Here is a 19,175-nt window from a genome sequence, read left to right as displayed (position 1 = left end):
ACTTCTGTTGAAAGCATCTTACCAAGAGAGCTAGTCTACATAATGTTCACTTTCTGCTCATATCTGAAAAAGGGCATTGACATGTGAAGCAATTGATATACGAAGATTAGTGTTAGATGCTAGCTGCAGTTCAATTTGACACATAAGATTCATTTTCTTATGGCCATTCACATAGGGACAGAACTCAGTGAAAGAGAAAAGTCTTCTAAGTGTGTTTGAAATAAAAAAAAAGCCACATCTGCACTTGATAGGAAATGGGCTAATATGAAGGAAATAAGGAATGATGGGGCTACAGCTCGTGCCAAGAAAAAGCAGGAACCCATGAGAAGACGGGGACATAGAGAGAAACAGTTTGGATCCAAACCTGAGAGCTTTACGAGCCTGCTTTAGGAGAGGTGTGCTCACCTTTGCACACATTGTGTGAAGAATCTCTGGCTTTCCGTCTATCCTTGAGTCTATTCTACATGACAGATTTTGATATCTGAAATCAGGTCGGTGACAGAAGGTGTGTGCATGATGTAAGGGCTTATGCATATGTTACAGATGTTTAGTTTCTTCTGGGAATAAAATCACATACGAGGGCTCATAGAAGTCACATCTGTTGAGCTGAAGATGTGGAAAAGGGAGGATTACTTAATTTCATCCACATGGACATGAGAATCTTGACAGTGATGGTCAGAATGGACCAAGTACAGAATCTGCTGCACCAATACTGGAGTGATGGTTAACTGGAGAACTTGATGATTTCTATAATTGACTTGGCCAACAGTACAATCAAGTGTTCATCCTGCATAAGTTTACAGTTCTAGCTCACGAGACAAGATGGTGGGACAACCCTGTCTTGGGGTCTATCTTAGAATGCTCTTCTTCTGTCTGACACTCTGGGCTTTAATGTCATACTGTGGTAGCATAGCCAAATATGGCTTCTGTGGACATCTGTCTTGTTCAGTCACAAAGGGCCCAAGTACAGAAGGATATGACAATTTGGTTAATGCTTTCCTTTGATATTTTGAAATTCTAAATTATTTCTTAACAATGGGCTTCACATTTGCACTTTGCGCAGGAATCCACACATCTTGTAGTAGGTCCTAGTCACATCCTATTACTAAAAATATTGTTTCCAAATTGAAAATATTTAAATATTTACACTTTAAGTAATTAATAGTATAATGTATGGTCAGAAGAAAGTGCTTGAAATAAGAAAGGTACGAGTTCATGTTATAGTTCTCGTTTTACTAACAGTGTGACTTCTGAGATACAGTCTTTTAAAAACTTCCATTTCTTCATCTATGCCTACATTATAGTTTGACTTTTATTTCTAAACTTATAATTATAATGTGGAAAACCACTTCACTTTTGTGTGGCATAATACATGGAAATAATATCAGCATCACTATATGGGCACTCATATTTTCCTTTTGTGTATATTTTTTGCTACTTAATGAAGACTTTGCTTCCCTCCAATTCAGTCTATATTTCCTTAATCTGTACACACTATTCTCTAGTCATGGCTGCTGAGGTCTTCCCTGTAGAAATGTCATTTAGTATTTCTGTTTATGTAATAGATACATATTTAAACTATAAAACTTCATAAAGAGTAACTGCTTGGGATAAACTCTGAATTCTCACACCCTTCCCATCCTTACCCCTGTCATCTTCATCCTATAAGAATTTTACATACCACCACCAAGAATAAATACTATTCTAGCAATACAGTGAGTGGCATTTCTGTTTAATCATGTATATGTCAAGATGTGTAAATTCATATATGGAAGCTTCACTTAAGATCAGGCTGGGGAAAGGCTGAATAAGAGCAGTTTCTGGATAAGCATGGAGACCCAACTTCAAATTACCATAAATCATGCAAAACCAGCCATCCAACCAACCACCAACAACCAAATGAGCATGGCTTTGTGCACACATGTAACCCTAGTGCAGGAGTATTGCTGGGCCTTGCTGGCAGCTAGGCTGGCTACACATTCTCCGAAAGACTGTTTCAAGGGAAAATGGGGGAGGGTGATAGACTAAGATACCCAACCTCCTCCTTTGGCCTCTGTACAAATACACACACACACACACACACACACACACACACACACACACACACACACACACACTCTTACTCACATACACACATGTGCATACATGACACACACTCTGTACACTCAATACATATAAAATATATATACATATGTAAGTGTGCATGCACAAATCACACAAATAAGATATCAAAATAGAGAACCCAACTTAATAACATAAAGAATTTCAGAAGTTCTGATGTCTGTACCTAGATTGAACTGTGTATGAAGTATAAAGAGGGATTGATGGATGGGCAGAGGAATGAATACAGGTCACATCTGTAACCAAGCAAATATTCTGAATTGTTTCTTTAAAAATCTAGCTGGTAGGCTAGACTGTGGTGTGTGTGTGTGTGTGTGTGTGTGTGTGTGTGTGTGTGTGTGTGTGTGTTTGAAAAAACAAGAAAATGTAAGGGAGTGATAGTCAGTAGTATATTGTTTGCTTGCATTATCTGGGGAAAAATCAGGAAATGCAATAAAATTAAGATTCTTGTCTTAATCAACTCTGACGATACTGAGCCTGCCTGCTAAAGGGTGGACAGAGGTGGCATAAGCTACCTTTGCAAAGAACGTGAGCTCACAAAGTCATTATAGTCCCCAATACTGTTATAGTCCTAATTCTGTTGCCTTGTATCTTTTCTGGGTTCATGTTTCTCATATGACCCCCCCAGACATTTGATTTCCAACCCCTGTTGTAAATACATATTGCCAATATATTGATTATGGAATTATAAAATGAATTGTAATTCATTTCCAGAGGTTTTTTTTAAAACATGGAGTCTTTAACAATCTCTCTCAGAAATATCTATAAATTTCTTGAAATTATATGCAAAGTATGGTGCTTATGTCCCTATGATTCTGGGAAGACAGCTCATAGATGTTTACTGGCATTTTAAAGAGATACAGGCTTCAAGGATGAGAACCATCATAAGATAAGAAGTACAGTAACAGCTTTTAAAGTCTTCAAAATTTAAAGTACCATCTACACATAATCAATCAAGTACAGTCTTATCTTCCCTTGTGCCTTCTCCAGACATGTGTCTACGGATGGGTATGAGAGAGAGAGAAGGAAGAGTATGTGGGAAAAAAAAGGAGGAGATGAGTGAGGAAGGGAGAGGAAGGGTCTAGACAGTAAGGTAAGACTTACTGAAGGCAAAGGACCAGTGTAGAATAATGTCAAATTCTGTGGCTCTGGTATGAGAGGTCTTTTTCATTTGTATACTCAAAGGCTAGCAACTTCTTTTGCAGTTCTCATACTTTTAAAGTAGTGGTTCTCAACTTGTGGGCCGTGACCCCTTTGGAGTCACGTATCAGATATTTACATTATGATTCATAACAGCAGCAAATTATAGTTATGAAGTATCAACAAAATAATTTTATGGTTGGGTGTCACCATAACATAAGCAACTCTATTAAAGGGTCACAGCATTAGGAAGTTTGAGAACCACTGTCTTAAAGGCTCAGAGAGGAATTTGGGGATGAGTCCACAACACTGAAACTGGAGCCAAGGTATTCCAGTTACCTGTTTTCAGACATGAGCGCAGTCCAGCCCACCACAACATCTCCAAAATAAGTACTAAAATACTATGAGGCCAAGGTTCTTTAAATGCTCCACTTCCTATGAATCCTGCTTCTGAGAGACCAGAACACACATTCAGTCCTAGATCGTTTTCTTCTTGATTGTACAGACTGTTGCAGTTCTTCAGCATCACCTCAGAAAACCCAGTTCCTCACCAGCGGATATCAATGTTGCTTATTGGGTTTTAGGGTAGATTTCACAATAGACCTTCATTAGGACAAGGTGTGCAGCTTCGTTTTTCTCATTTACACAGAAGCATCTAATGGCTGGATTCTAGAGTCATGTGAGGTATAATGATGCTCCTAGCCAAGAAGAAGACAATGGTGACTACTGAACTGGTGCTTATGCCTCCCTGTGGATCAGGTGAAACAAGAGCAGTAACAAGGCACACTAGCAGGGATCTGTGCTTTCTTTCCATCCATGCTGGTTTGTGGCTTAGCTCTCCATTACAGTGAAGCAATCTCTTGTGGCATTGACAGGACGGCTGTTAAACTAAATATGACCATTAACAAAATTATGCTTCATAGTGTACCATCAGAGCCCCTAATTAGTATGTTTCCAATGGTGAGCCAAGGATAAATGAAGAAAGACAGATAAAGGAAGGAAGGAAGGAAGGAAGGAAGGAAGGAAGGAAGGAAGGAAGGAAGGAAGGAAGGCAGACCATTATTATGGTTTGAATATGAAATGTCCCTACAGGCTCATGGGAAGTCATTGAATTTTTAGCAGGTGGCTTGGGTGAAGGAAATGGGTTGTGAGAGTGGGACTCACGATTTATCCTTGCTTCCACATATTCTCTCTACTTCCTGATCACTGAGATATGAGGGAGCTGTTGGCAAGGCCTTCTGCCACAAACCAAGCCAAATTAAGCCCATCTAGCCACCAAATGTTGGCTGACATAACAGGAGAATCCTTCTAAACTGTAAGACAAACAAAGGAATCCTCCTCTTCGCTAAGATAGTCATGCCAAATGTTTCATCACAACAACAAGCAATGCAACTAATACATCCAGACTCACCGGTGGAGGGGAGCTAGAATTACGCTTGTCTCTTCGGCTTTGGAATTTTTGTCTTTGCTAGTTCGGTTATCTGACTTCTATGCTGGGGCAGAGAATCACTGGGCCTTTGCCAGTTGGTACAGGTTGAATACCCAGCTCTTACACAAGTCTAGAATACTAGAAAGAGGAGATAGTTGATAAGCGATGTTCTTCTCTCACAGAATGTCCTTTACTTCCAGGTTTTGCTTCAGATATTTGTAAACTGTTGGTTTGGGGTAGTATCCCTTGATTAATTTCTACCGTAGCTAGAGTTTTTCTCTCTGGGTCCTGCCAAGCCCTGGCAGTCCCGTAGCCCACTTATAAAATAAACATACAGATGCTTATATTATCTAAACTGCTCGGCCATTAGCTCAGGCCTACCATTGTCTAGCTCTTACTCTTATACTTAGCCCATTTCTGTTAATCTATATGTCGCCATGTGTTCTGTGGCTTTACCTACTGCCTTTACATGCTGCTACCTGGATGGCCAGCTGGCGCCTCCTCCAGACTTCCACTTCCCAGCCTCTCCTCTCTGTTTGTCCCCCCATCCTATACTTCCTGCCTGGCTACTGGCCAATCAGCGTTTTATTTATTCACAACATACAGGACATCCCACAGCGTTCTACTAATAGTTTAAATTGTTAGCAAAAATAAATACTTCAGATGTTTTATTTTCACTGTGTTAAGTCTCTTTATATCAACGAATGAGGCAATTCAAGTAAAGTGGAACCCACTCATTTTGTTTTGCTTTTTAAAACTTCCCTCTCATTAGCTGATTGGTTTAGCTCTAGTAAACTAAGAGTCTAAGATAGTTGACACACTTCTTGTCAGCTGAGTGAGCTCTTTGAGAAATGGCCTAAGATGGAGACTGTAATATGTTCAAGGTTCCACATACACAAATGACACTGATATGAAGTTAGCTACGTTAAAACATAAGTGAGCATAAATCACTTTTAAAAGACCACATGCAAAAGGCTAGAAAGTCCCACCACCGCAGTTTTACCACAGAACTGAAGTTTTTACATTGATATTATCTGGGACACTTTGTTTTTGTCTCCCTCATCCTTACTATAACATAAAGAATGAATCCACTCTGGCCTTTCAGCTCTCAGGAACGTGGGCTCTGCAGGGAGACACAGCTGGAGGATGCAGCCTTATATTGGAGGCCTAGAGGGTTTGACATTCTACTAACCTTCCAGGTAAACTCTCAGCCAGCTGCCCCCAGCCCTTCACAAACAAGATCCTGAAGATGGAGCCACTTGCTTAATTCAGAATAAAGTCACTTGGTGGTGGTGATGGGGTGCACTCATGACATTTTTAAGTTGAAGAGAACATTTGTGCTACAATTTGGCTTATGTGTGTGGAGCTACTTGCAAACATTTTTTTTTGTAAGCTTAGATTTTTTTTATTTCTTTCAATTTTAGCAAAAAGGAAAATAAACAGAAGACAACAACCAGATTCCAAGTAACTATAGATCAGCAATTAGAGATCACACTACATCTTAGACCCTGAATATGTATTTGGAGTAAGGCTTGGAGGAGGAATAATCTGACTGGGTTACAGGAACTTTTCCCAGAACCATCAGGAACTGGTGTTCTCATCCAGGGAGCCTGAGAAAATAGCCCTTCAATTAAGATTAATATCAGAGCACACAGAGAATAATGGCTTCATTGAAAATTCAATTATAAGCCAAACTCTTTCTCTCTGGTTGGAAATGCCTTCTCAGTCTCATGAAGCTTTTGACGTCAGTGAGTAAAGGACAAGAAAAAGTGCAGATGAGACATGCCTCTGTACTTAAGAGCAGATCATACAGGACCTCTGTCACCTTTTCAAGATTGGAGAGAAAAATCCAAGGCGAATAGCTAGAAGTTGGATTTTAAAGCTCTCTGTGTGTCTCTATGTCAAAGCAGGTCATAGATGTGAAGCTGTCTGTTTGGAGAGAATGTAGTTTAAACCCTTGATTTTAGAGTCATCTTGGGATTTTTATATTGTCTAGTTCTCTATGTCAAGGCATCCCCATTTCAAGTTTGGGCAAATGGTACACGATTTAAGATGAAGCTCACGCACACGCGCGCGCGCGCACACACACACACACACACACACACACACACACTACTAACAGAAGTGATCACTTACTAAAGTAAGCATTGACAGAGCAGCCCTTTCCCATAACTTTCTCAGGACAGACCAATTTAGACACAATTGCCTGGCACGTACTATAGATTATATCTGGGAAAGCATGAAAGCAAGTCAGAAGGCCATGTCCAGATGCAGGCACACTGAGGACAGCACTCAGCATAGCCTTTGCCAGATTGGGTTCTATACCGTGCTCTGACATCCAACAAGAATAAACATGTCTTATAGTTGAATGTAAATGTTTGCCACAGGAGGCATGACTTCACATCCAAGAACAATCCAAGGAACAAAATGCACTTTAGATTTCTCCCAATTAACCTGCAAATGTGCCACCTAGGTTTCTAAAGCAATCTCAAACCAGTGACTATTATTCTTAAAGGATCCAAAGTCCTCTTGGCTTGCTGTTGCAAAGTACCATGGTGTTGTGGAATAATATTCTAACTAGGCAAAGATGTGTTACATTTGTTTATGCTGCAGAATATTACTTTAACTATGTGAAGGTGTGTTGCATTTGTTTCTGCTGCCTTTGTTAATGATGTAATGATGTGTTACATTTATTTATGCTGTATCTATTTAATTATGAAAAGATACATTGCTGGTTCACTGTGCCTGCCTAAGGCACCTGATTGGTCTAATCAAAAGCTGAACTGCCAATAGCTAGGTAGGAAAGAGATAGGCAGGGCTGGTGGGGAAAGAGAATAAGTAGGAGGAGAACTCTAGGCTTGAGAAGAATGAGGAGAGAAAGGCAGGGGCATGCCCAGAACCAGAAGCCAGCCAGCTGCCAGGTAGGCAGACACAAGAAGGAGTGAAAATAAGATATACAGAAGGAAGGAAAGATTTAAAAAAAAGCCCCAAGGCAAAACATAGATGAAGAGAAACAGGTTAAGTTATAAGAGCTAGTGGGACAAGCATAAGACTGAACATTCAAAACTAACAAGCCTCTGTGTCTTGATTTGGCAACTGGCTGGTGGCCCCAAAGAAAAAGCCTACTACTCCACAGGCCTAGTAGCTTACAACCAGAAGACAGTGATTTCTAGGGTCTTGGTAATCCAAACCTAGGAGCCAGCAAGTTCAGAATCTGCGGAGAACTCTGGGAGTCAGGTGGGAAGGGGCAGGATGGAAACAAGTGTAGAGGGCCACACACTCACAGGTAAGCACTGGAGAAACCAAGACATTAGAGAAGCCAGGAATGTTAAGCACACAGGTTTTCCTTTTCAGTACAAGGGTTGTGCATACCTGTTTTCCACCAAGAAGGCTGGGAATGGATGTTCTAGTAACCTGGTAATCTTTGCTCTTCGTAGAGCCAGGCCTCACCTGAATCTCCCATATCCTGAGCATTGTTTGTCAGTCAATGTTACCCACCCTTATGAAAGAGGTCCTGCTGACTTTTTTCAGACCTATGCAGACCTGTCAGCAAGATCTGAGATTTGAGGACCTGAAACAATGGGGCAAGTCTCATGCTTTAGACAACCTTACTTCAGTTTCAGTGTGTTTTTATGCACGAATGTTACAGAGAAAGCAATGATCCAAGGAAGGTTGTTTGAGTTCAGAAAAATACGATCAGAAGAACATCTAGTAAGCATATACTAAATATTGACAGAGCAGCCCATACCAGAACTTTCTCAGGACAGACAACTGCTGGGATGAAACTCCATGACTAAGAGCAACATGGGGTGGTAAGGGTTTATTTTACTGACCCTTCCGTGTAACAGTTCATCATCAAGAGCAGTGAGGACAGGAACTCAAGCAAGGCAGGCACCTGGAGGCAGGAGCTGATGCAGAGGCTATGGAGGAGCCCTGCTTACTGACTTGCTTCCTTCCCATGGCTTGCTTTCTTATAGAACTCAGTACTACCAGCCCAAGTATGGTATCACCTCCCACATCAATTACTAATTAAGAAAATGTCCTCCAGGCGTTCCTACAGGCAATCTTGTGGGGAATTTTTTCACTCATGGCTCATGTCTTGCTGATGACTCTAGCTTGTGTCAAGCTGACATTAAACTAGCTAGCACAGAGCCCCAAATGCTGAAGCTTCAGTATAGAACGTCTCAGGCCTGGGTTTTGTCCTGAAAGGAACAAGGATCCCCATAAATAGACTTGTCCTAATGAGGTGTGGGCAGGGAATCCTCAGAAGACCCTCATAGCTATGTGCCTGCTGAATCTCGCTGGGTACCTCTCCCCTTGATATCTAGATAGTTCCTTCACCTGATCCAGTTCTTTCTTATAATTCTAACTTGTCAGTGAACACTTCTTCTCAGCACCCCCACCAGCTACCTAACTTGGCTATATCACATAACAGCATCTGATATTTGTATATCCAATTGCTTGTCTGCTTACCAGCTATGATTTTGGCAGAATTTGGTCTATTTTCTTCAATCCTAAATTCTAATGTCTAGAATACTGGCTAGCCCAATAGTGTTGTTCAATAAGTGTTTTTTGAGTTATTGACTCAATGAATGAGTAAAGAATAATTTTAATTTTTAGAAAACAGAGAAAGAATGGTCCAGGAATGGCATCTAATTGATCTTGCTATTTGAAGGCCGCTGAAGTGCACAGTGCTTTCATTTCGTCTGGCCACAAGAGGGTGCTTCGGATCAGGTTTTTTTGTTGGTTTTGGTTTGGTTTTTGTACATGCCATAGTCAAATATTCAGAGACTATTCGTACTTTGCACTTTCTTCGGCCCCAGAAAGGAAACCTGAGGTAGGATCATGTCTGCAGCCAAAACATTCGATGTGCTGCCTTTGCTCCAATGTCGTTGGACATAACTGTTAAAATCTGTATCAAGAATGAGCCCTAGAAGAGAAAACTCCCCCAGGAAGCAAGAACATGTGGAACATGCTGAGAGACAATGCCAAGAAAGGCTCTTCTGCCGTGGTAGCTTCTGTAAGCACAGAGATGTCGCTAGCTGAACGGGTGGCCTTATGTTTTCACTATGTCCCTCCCTCCTTCCTCCTGTGACATCAGCACCTTGTGCTCCTGAAAGCACACACTATTCTAAGGCCAGGTCCTAGCCTCATGGTTTTAGCTGTCATCCTCTAGGTGTGCTGGAAAAGGACTCCTATTTTGTCATGCCACTGTGACAAGGGGCCGTGTGGTGACTGGTCAAAAATAGAGGATGCCTGTCTCGAGGTCAAAGCACTTAGGAATGACAACAGACGGTGGAAGACAGGGGACTACAGGAAACCCAGAGAAGGTTCTGGGAGCTTTTGGTAGAAGGTGGGAATGGCTGTCTCCAGTTGGGAGGAATTTTAGGGTAGGATTTTATGAAAATCAAAAATATTTGCTTAGCTGTATCTAAAAGCACACATTTCTATTTGGTTGCATCTGGAAGTATTTTATGAATTTTATTTTTATTAACACTTGAATTTATTTTCTTCTCATTTAAGAATGAGTAATTACCTATGTATAGGGAAAAGGGTCATTTTTTTCAGAACCCCACTCTTTTAAGACAATATAAAGCACAAAAAGTTATAGGGAGAGAATATGTTATTAATATAATAATAAGTAAGACTGGAAGTCTAGTTCCATGAATGCCCTCATGCATGCATCCCTAAATAACTCAGAATCTAACAAATGAACATGTGGTTTTATTTTTGTCTTTAATAAAATGAAGCAGAAAATGGAAGTCCCAGGGGAATTTTTATTTTCGTTTTGTCTGAAGAGAACAGGGAACCTGTGAATACATAGAAAGGCTCCAGGATGCATAGACCAACACAGTGAACTCTGGTCAAATGCATTCTGTATTTGACAGAGAGACACTCCAGGAGAGAATTAAATATAAAGCTCAGCTGTCACATAGAGGCTCTGAGTCATAGGCTTCCAGTTCCTTCCTGGCCCACATCACCAACCCAGGGCCACAGCCATGGCCCCTCCATTGGGGGTACAATGTGAGGCCTGGCAGGTCACCTGACACTAGTGTGGTAGCACATCTTCCACCTCTAGAGTAAGGAAGGGAAACAATATGTCCCTCAGCCACTTCAACGTGCTTCTGCTCATCAGCACGGGCAGAGTGTCCACGAGAAAGTCCGGGTTTATGTACTGCAGGTGGAACAACAGATAACCCAATAGCCGGATGAAGACCATGATCATGAAGAAAAGGTACCGGAAGTGCCTGCAAAGAAGAATCCATTAGCATGCGGGAACAGAATGCTTTAACATCGGGCAGTGGGAAATGAACTTGTAAATGGGGGGGCAAATTGCTTTCTCTTGGCAACACTGTCCGGAGGTACTTCGGGAATGGGGGATAGAGATGGTGAATACAGCCAGGCGGTGGTGGCGCACGCCTTTAATCCCAGCACTAAGGAGGCAGAGCCAGGCGGATCTCTGTGAGTTCGAGGCCAGCCTGGGCTACCAAGTGAGTTCCAGGAGAGGCGCAAAGCTACACAGAGAAACCCTGTCTCGAAAAACCAAAAAAAAAAAAAAAAAAAAAGAGATGGTGAATACAGATAACAGAACACAGAAGACCTGTGATTTAGTGGTCAAGAATTGAACACTTCCTTCATGACATTTAAGTTCTCTGGTTGAATAGATGACCTTCTTTCTGGTAGTGTATATATGGGGCAGGCCTTTTGGAGGTTAACAGCAAATGTTTATAATGGTCACATTGTGAGCCTCATGGCCAGTGGTGCTCTTCATGTCTCCTATAGCAAGTAATTCTAGAAAACTGAAGGTAAGTCTCCTTATTTCAAAAATTTGAAAAAGAAAAGATAGAATTCACCAGGCCGCGGTGGCACACACCTTTAATCCCAGCACTCGGGAGGCAGAGCCAGGCAGATCTCTGTGAGTTCGAGGCCAGCCTGGTCTACAGAGCAAGGTCTAGGACAGGCACCAAAACTACACAGAGAAACCCTGTCTCGAAAACCTCCCCCCGCCCAAAAAAAGAAAAGATAGAATTCAAGTGATTTCCTCCCTAAATTTCTCAGCCCACAGTTGAACAATAAGGAATGTTAATGCACCCCATCCTCTCTTTCCAAGAATGTAGCAAAGGTTTGGAATGCCAGGACCTGAAAAACCAAAAGGGATCATGCTGGGGAACAGAGAGGAATTGAAATGAAATGTAACCTACAGCTTCCATCCCGAGTTTCTCGAAAGTAGACACTAACTCCTCCAGCTATTTAGAACCGTGTTCGTTTGCTGTCCTAATTCTGTATATAGAAAGAAAGGAAGAGTTCAGAGAACTCAACCTGCATGGCTATCTGTTTGATGCTAATACTCGTTCTTTTGGCCTGTATCAAGTCAGCTGCACAGTAAATGTGGCCTGGACCAACTAGGTCAGAGGCATGATTCTGCCACTTACCTAACCAAAAACTTTCTCTTCTGGTTCTTGACGATGTTCTTCTCCTGTGGAAAGTAATGAACACGAAACTACGTGTAACTGGAATCTCAAAGAGAAGCAGTGCAGTGAGTAGGGAACTACAAGGAGAGTCTTTGCAGTGAGCCTAGCTGTCTGCCTTTTGCCAGATGCCATGGTGTGGTGCTAGGCAACAGAACCTCACTTTCTTTCTCCAGGATTTTTAGAAAGGAAGAAGAAGGGCTAGAGAAAAGCCTAAGTGTGGACAGGCCAGACTCACCATGTTGCTTTGAATGGTCTCTACCAGAGTTGCCCCAGGTTCCAGTACTTGGGAAGAGTCATTCTGGGCTTTGGATCTGGTTTTCAAAACAACAACAACAAAGGATCAGAGCCAGTTGTGATGTGACCCCAGGAACTGTTGCAAGAGCTTTCCTAAGTCATGAAACACCTGCGGCATGGTTGAAACAGCACGCAAAGACGTTGGGAAACATGACTGATTCTTTTCCAATTATTTTCAAATTTAGCATACAATGGGTGTCATTATGGCCTTTTCATAAATATGATTTATTATACTTTCTCCTAATTTATTCCCCCTTGCAACTGCCTTCTTGGGGCCTCTTATTTCCTTTCTGATTGATTCCCTTTCTCCCTACAAGAGTTCTCGACTTCTGTCTCCATGTCACATGTATTCCTCTTTTTTGGGGGGTGAAGGGATAGTGAGAAATGAACTGAGGACCTTACGTGTTCTAGGCAAATACTCTACCACTGAGCTATGTTCCACCCCCATTCTATCCTAGTCAGGGATTTTATTGCTGCGATGAAACACCATGACCCAAAGCAACTTGAGGGATAAAAGGTTTATTTGGCTTATACTTCACATCACTGTTCATCACTGAAGGAAGTCAGGATAGGAACTCAAACAGGACAGGAACCTGAAGGCAAGAACTGATGCAGAGACCATGGAAGAGTGCTGCGTAATGGCTTGCTCTTCTTGGCTTGCTCTATCTGCTTTCTAATAGAACCCAGGATCACCAGCCTAAGGATAGCACCACCTAGGATGGGCTGAGCCCTCTACCATCAATCACTTGTTAAGAAAATGCCTTAAAGGTTTGCCTACAGCCCAATGTTATGGAGGCATCTTCTCAATTGAGGTTCCCTCCTCTGCAATTACTCTAGCTTGTGTCAAGTTGACACAAAACTAGCCAGCACACATTCTATTCTTAAGAGAAAGATAATCTGTACCTAAGCTCTGCCTAAATCTCTGGCTGACTTTCAAACTGAACTTCTCAGGGCAGTCTGAGCATCCCTGCTGAGGTTAGAAGACCAGACCAGAATGTGAGCCGTCACCAGAGACAGACTGTATGGCTCTAACCTAACATCAGAATGATTAATATCCAGAAACTCCCCAAGTCTGGCTCTCTTTCTTTCTATTTTTTTCCTCCATGTTTTAACTGCTCCATACATAAAATTCACACAATGTGTTTGGCTTGATGTCAGGCCACAAGGTACAACATTGGGGCAAATAACTTGTTGCCATTCTCTTCTTCAACTGCCCACTCTTCTCTAACATTTGCCTGCTTGTCCTCTCTCTCCAAAGCCTTCTGGACACTGAAGCTTACTTGTTTTATGTAGAGTTGTTTTTCTGTTATAGAATTAATCCAGTAAGCTTAGCCAGCATTTTCATGGGTATTTCCTTTTATAGTAATCAATAAAGGTGTAAAGGGAGAATTGGCACAGGCTCCTGGCTCTTCCATGATGAAGTAAGTAGTTTGTGTCAGACCATCCTACTTCTGAAAGCAACTATAAAAGTGGGCAAAATGCACCAGTGAATGTATTGGAGATGGTATTCAGGAGTCAAAGGGAAACAAGGTTTTCTCTCAAGAACATATGGCAACCTGCATTGCAGGGAAATAGAGTCCTAGCAGAAAATGGTGATGTCAACTGGCTGAGGAGGCGGAGTTCAGTGTTCAAGACTGTCAAAGAAAATAGCTAAATGGGCTTCCCTGGCAATGGAGCTGGCTCCTAGTTACCTGTGTGTAACTCAAGACTCAAAAGAAGAAAAAAATCAGAAAGCAATGTTAATAGATACAATTCAGTATACAGAAGCCTATGTATTTCTATATTTTAGCAGTTACCACTCATAAAATCAAATGAACACAACATTTACAATATCAAAAACTATCAGTATGATTAAAGATGTGTAAGAATACTATATAGAATGACAATACACTATAGGAAAGTTAAAGATCTAAATAAATGGATGGATAAAGTTGGAACAACTGTTAGCTAGACATTAATTAACCTCCAAATTTTATTTACAGACCCCAATAATTGCCATCAAAATATCAGTAAGTTGTTTGTTTATTTTGGTAGAAATTGAAACTGTTATAAAATATTTGTATTGAAATTCATGGGTCCAAAAGTAGCCAAAATAATCTTAAACAAGAAAGACTTGCAGATTATATCTACCATATATCAAGGCTAACTATAAAGCTATAATAATTAAAACAATTCAGTAGAGGTAAAAGGACAGAGACACAGATTAATTGTGAAGAATAAAGCACATAAAAACAGGCTCACCAAAGTCTACCAAGGCACCCATGGAAATAAATCATCTCTCTAAACTTTCAAGTTTTAAATACTTAAAAGTTTAAAGGATGTACAGGGCTAGTTGGACACAGGAAAGATAGATTTCAGATGAGTACAAGCACAAACAGCAAAAATCTGGGGGAAATCATAGTGTCATTCTCCTGAGAACTGAACTCAAAGCCCAAGGAAAACAATAAGCGAATGGGAATGACACCTTTACCCACTTCCAGCAATCTTCCAGCCCAGAATTCTTGTAAAGTTCTTGTGAGTGAGGATATTGATCAAGATTGTTTCATCTAGTACAACCAAGATATGTATACCCAATGACCCTTCAAAAATGGAAGGATACATTTAAATATCCCCAAACTTGAAATAGTCAAAGTGTTCATCAGTGATAGATTAGTTGTATCATATTCATACAGTGGAATATTATAAAGAGTAAGTCACATAATGCAGTAGAGATAAGCTTCAGAGAAAGCCAGACATAGGGGATATAGACTGAATTTACAGAAAAAATGAGGATAGAGTTTTAAAATGATCAGACTAGTGGTTACTTTTGCAATGGGTATTGACAGGATAGAGAGTTCAAGGAAGTTCTGGGGCTTATATTCTATGTAGCTCTGAGTGGTACTAATGTATTTTGTATAGTATGTGATACAATTAAGAAGTATAAACAAAAAGAATATGTGTCAAGTTCTGTGAAATACATCTACAATCTCTGGTCATTCATGTGTCAAAGTCCTGGGAAAGATTGTGACACACAGAGATGCCAGTAATGTCTGTTCCTTGCATGTGCTATCTCTTCTCTATGTTTTTTCATCTCTGAACATAGCTTGAGTCGTGTTGGGGCCACTGCGTTCAACTAAGGATATATGAAAAGAGCATCATAAAAACATTTCAGGTCCCAGTTACTGGGTCGTAACTAGTCTGAATGCTGATGAGTGTTCAATCTGAAACATGAGTAGAGGTTGCCAGGGATGGCCTGATGTATGTCCTTTACCAATTTGTCTAAATGTTCTGCTCGTCAGGGAACCGCCTTGGGGCAGGCACTGCAATCCACCAGGGGGCGCTCATGACCCAAACTTACATTTCTTTTTCAAGCAGCATCATTTCTTGTTCCTTCTCCATCTCCCTCAGAATTTCTTGGTATTTCTTCCCACGGGGGAGAGCACCATAAACAAGAAATTTTGTCTTTATTTTAAAGTCACTGATAGGAATATTCCACTAAAATGAACTCCTAAGGTTCCAAATACCTCACACAACAGGGTGCACAAAGTAGGGGGATGTTCTAATAAAAAAAAAAAAAATCAGAGTCCTAGTGACAGAATGGGCATATGAGAACAAAAGTTCCTCTTCTAGACCTTGACTGTACTCAAAATGCAGATCTGACCTGGACTAACTGAATTCCCAGAGCATGTAACCTAGCTCCCTGAAGCCTTGGTGTCCTCCACAGAACTCCTCAGACTTACTAGACAAATGGGGTGAGGAAAACATTAAAAAACAAATGGGTTGAGGAACCCTGTCTGACAGGGTCCAGCACTTTGTCTAGGGCACTGATATTTGGTGGTTATTCTGATGAATAAAAGGCATTTTCCCATGGCAGATGGTAGCCCAATGAGAAAAGAGCTCTTTCCTGACTTGGGGAGATCTGCCCCATTCAGACTTCCCCAGGAACATTGTACCTTTATGTAGTGGGCCTGGTCTTCACAGAGCTGGTACACAGATTGGTAGTCACTTTCCATCTAGAAAAAGAAGAAAGCAAAGGAACCTCATGGGTTCAATCAGTACCAAGTTTTGGCTGCTTCCCTGGGAACCTGCCTGGTACATTGGACATGTGGCCGGTTACTTAGCAACTCCTTACTTGAAGGAAAACAACCACCTCTCAAAAGGTGACCTCATCATTCAGGTACAGGGCCTAATTTTGAGTAGGGGAGGGGGAAAACTTCGCCCATGTTGTCCTGAGCCTCTCTGGAAAACAGGAGGGAATTTTAGATTTGTGATTCTACGAGGCAGATGAGTGTTTTAAAAATGTTAAGGCCAGTATTTAATGAATGCATTTTTTCCACCTGCCTGTGAATCAGAAATTCACTTGTCAGATTGTCCTGCTCCACCCCTCCCATGCCTGAAAACCTTTCTGGAGCCCCTGGGGCTTTCCCTCCTATTTAGGTCCTAGGTAGACACTTAGTGGAAAAGGCACTGGCCTAATCTAACCTTGACCATTTCCTTCTCTTGTTGTGCACAGGACTCGGTTGACTTTTGTAGTTTCACCTAGGGAAGACGGTAACAGCAGAAAGTGAACGGCGTTTCTTTATGCAAGGAAAACCCAGGCTAGCCGAAAGCAAACTCAGGGTGGCTGCCGTGTATTGAGGACAAATAATTAAGGGAGGATATAGTCATTACCCATTTTTCAGATGAGGAAACAAAGGCACAGAGACGTTATATACACAACTAAACCAAGACTCAGAATGGCAGAGTTGACATTTGAACCTTAGTAGGCAGACTCTCCAGTGAATCTGGCTGTTCTTCTTCCTCCTACTGAGCAAAGCCCACCAGCCTTTTTCTCCCACTTATTCAGGCTGGTGCACACATGCTCTCTAAATCGCACGAGAGTCATAGGAGACCTCCCACTTTGTCAGAGAAAAGCAGACAATGGCGCTCTTGATGGTGGGCTCAGCCAAATGGCACGCTTGCCCCCTAAAACTGCAGAGAGCTTCCCAATAGGCTTTACTCCCAACTCGAGTCCATTTCATTTGTTCACTCAACAAATATCTACTGGGCATCTGCTATGTGCTAGAATGTTCTAGACATTGGGGTGCAAACAATATAGTTTTTCAAATTAATACTCTCAGTTGCTTTACTTTCTATTAGAGGAAAAAGACAAAATACAATTTGAAAATAAAATTTACTCTATGAGTCACAGCTTGGCGAACCATATAAGACTATTGATACACCCTTATGTAACTGTGAGAATTAGCATTTGCCTTCTACTTGAATGTCTGTATTTGCATTGTCCTTATTTAGATACAAACTGCTCTGGGGAAGACCCCAGTACATTTTTGGAATGTGTTTCATTAACTAGTGAGACTTTCAAGCCATTCCGTCCACCTGAAGGCAATGTAGGCACCTCTGCTTTGGGTGTGAACAGAAATGCTACGATGCCCCAGGGGAAAAAAGGATGCTGGCTCTTCTCTAATGCACAAATAGACACACCTAGTGTCACACGTACGAGAATCTATGAAAACAGTCTCCTAGAACCTAGGACCTATACATGTGTCATACAAAAAAATCCCAGTTTGCTATTCTACTCACCTTCAATTCTGCTATTTTCTTTTTCAGGGTTTCTGAATCAGGGCCAGCATTTTTAAGTCCTCTTGAAATCTGAAATATCATTCCAAAAACTGAACTCATCAAGGCACATGGATAAGCTAAGAAGGTTAGACTTAGCCAGCAGAACAACTGTAGTTACTAATTCGGGTACTGAAACATCTTGGATGGAAACATGTCTCCTTGACCCTGTGGAAGTCGCCTAACTCCATACCGCGTGTACAGCCTTTTACATTTTAAATTCATATTTACTTGTATTGTGTGTGTGTGTGTGTGTGTGTGTGTGTGTGTATTGTGTCTGTGTCTGTGTGTATGTCTATGTGTGTGTCTATGTCTGTGTGTGTCTGTGTGTGCGTATCTGTGTGTGGTCTCTGTGTGTGTGTGTCTGTGTCTGTGTCTGTGTCTGTGTCTGTGTCTGTGTCTGTGTCTGTGTCTGTGTCTCTGTGTGTGTAGGTATGTACATGTGAGTGCAGCTGCCTTTAACATCCAGAAGAGGGTGTCAAATCTTTTGGAGCTTGAAATAGAGGTGGTTGTGAACCACCTGACCTGGGTACTGGGAACAGAGCTCAGGTTCTCTGTAAGAGTATGTGCTTTTAACCACTAAGCCCTGAGGGGACACCATTTTTCTGTTCCCAAGACCACCATAGCTCCGTAATGAGGAGAGATTGGGCATAGCAGTAGGAGTAGGGAAGGAGTGGTAAATCATTGCTCACTTTGCAGTTCCTTCCTCTCCCTTGACCTGTCGTGACCAGAGGGCAAATACTGGCTTAGTGTCTGAAGACTCTGAAGGTGATAGGGGCGTGGAGCACAGACATTTCACTGTCTTCTCCTTGTTTTTCTGACTAGAGAGTTCAGGAAGTTAACAACTCTATTAGAATTCTTTAGAAATTAGTCATATTTTAAGGATGGACTCAGTGTCTGAAAAATCCCTTCATTTGTTTGTAGCCTATATATATATATAATTCTGAACATCCCCAGAACTCACCTTTTATGTTTCCTGCCCATTCCACCAGCCTTTCTTTTGTAATGGCAATGGTGTAGGAAATGGGGTACCTTATGACCTGAGGTGTCTCCTTACCTTCTTCTGTAGTTCCATGACATTCCTGCTTAGGGTCTTATTCTTTTTCTCCTGTAGGAAGAAGGAA

The 19,175-nt window shown here is 41.4% G+C and overlaps 1 protein-coding gene across 5 annotated transcripts in view; it reads right to left on the bottom strand.

Annotated features, from left to right (window-relative positions):
- Positions 1 to 10,447: 10,447 nt before the first annotated feature.
- The window catches only part of LOC128102210 (transmembrane and coiled-coil domain-containing protein 5B), a 69,201-nt gene continuing 60,473 nt past the window's right edge, over positions 10,448 to 19,175 (bottom strand). For 2 of the 5 annotated variants that reach the window (XM_052725784.1, XM_052725785.1), the window contains exons 5-11: positions 19,109 to 19,159; positions 18,016 to 18,084; positions 16,918 to 16,974; positions 16,389 to 16,448; positions 15,794 to 15,858; positions 12,398 to 12,473; positions 10,448 to 10,938 (exon numbers count right to left, since the gene is read on the bottom strand). In XM_052725784.1, the coding sequence (XP_052581744.1) occupies positions 10,612 to 10,938; positions 12,398 to 12,473; positions 15,794 to 15,858; positions 16,389 to 16,448; positions 16,918 to 16,974; positions 18,016 to 18,084; positions 19,109 to 19,159 (705 nt within the window). In that variant the 3' untranslated portion in view covers positions 10,448 to 10,611. Of the gene's footprint in view, positions 10,939 to 12,123; positions 12,168 to 12,397; positions 12,474 to 15,793; positions 15,859 to 16,388; positions 16,449 to 16,917; positions 16,975 to 18,015; positions 18,085 to 19,108; positions 19,160 to 19,175 lie in introns of all 5 variants that reach the window. The other 3 variants (XM_052725787.1, XM_052725786.1, XM_052725788.1) reach the window with 3 other exon arrangements.

This window comes from Peromyscus californicus, unplaced genomic scaffold, assembly GCF_007827085.1.
Source record: "Peromyscus californicus insignis strain IS unplaced genomic scaffold, ASM782708v3 Scaffold_7__1_contigs__length_154581171, whole genome shotgun sequence".
Taxonomy (NCBI): Eukaryota; Metazoa; Chordata; class Mammalia; order Rodentia; family Cricetidae; genus Peromyscus; species Peromyscus californicus.
Note: the sequence above shows the minus strand (reverse complement) of the source record. Positions and strands in the feature narration are given on the sequence as shown.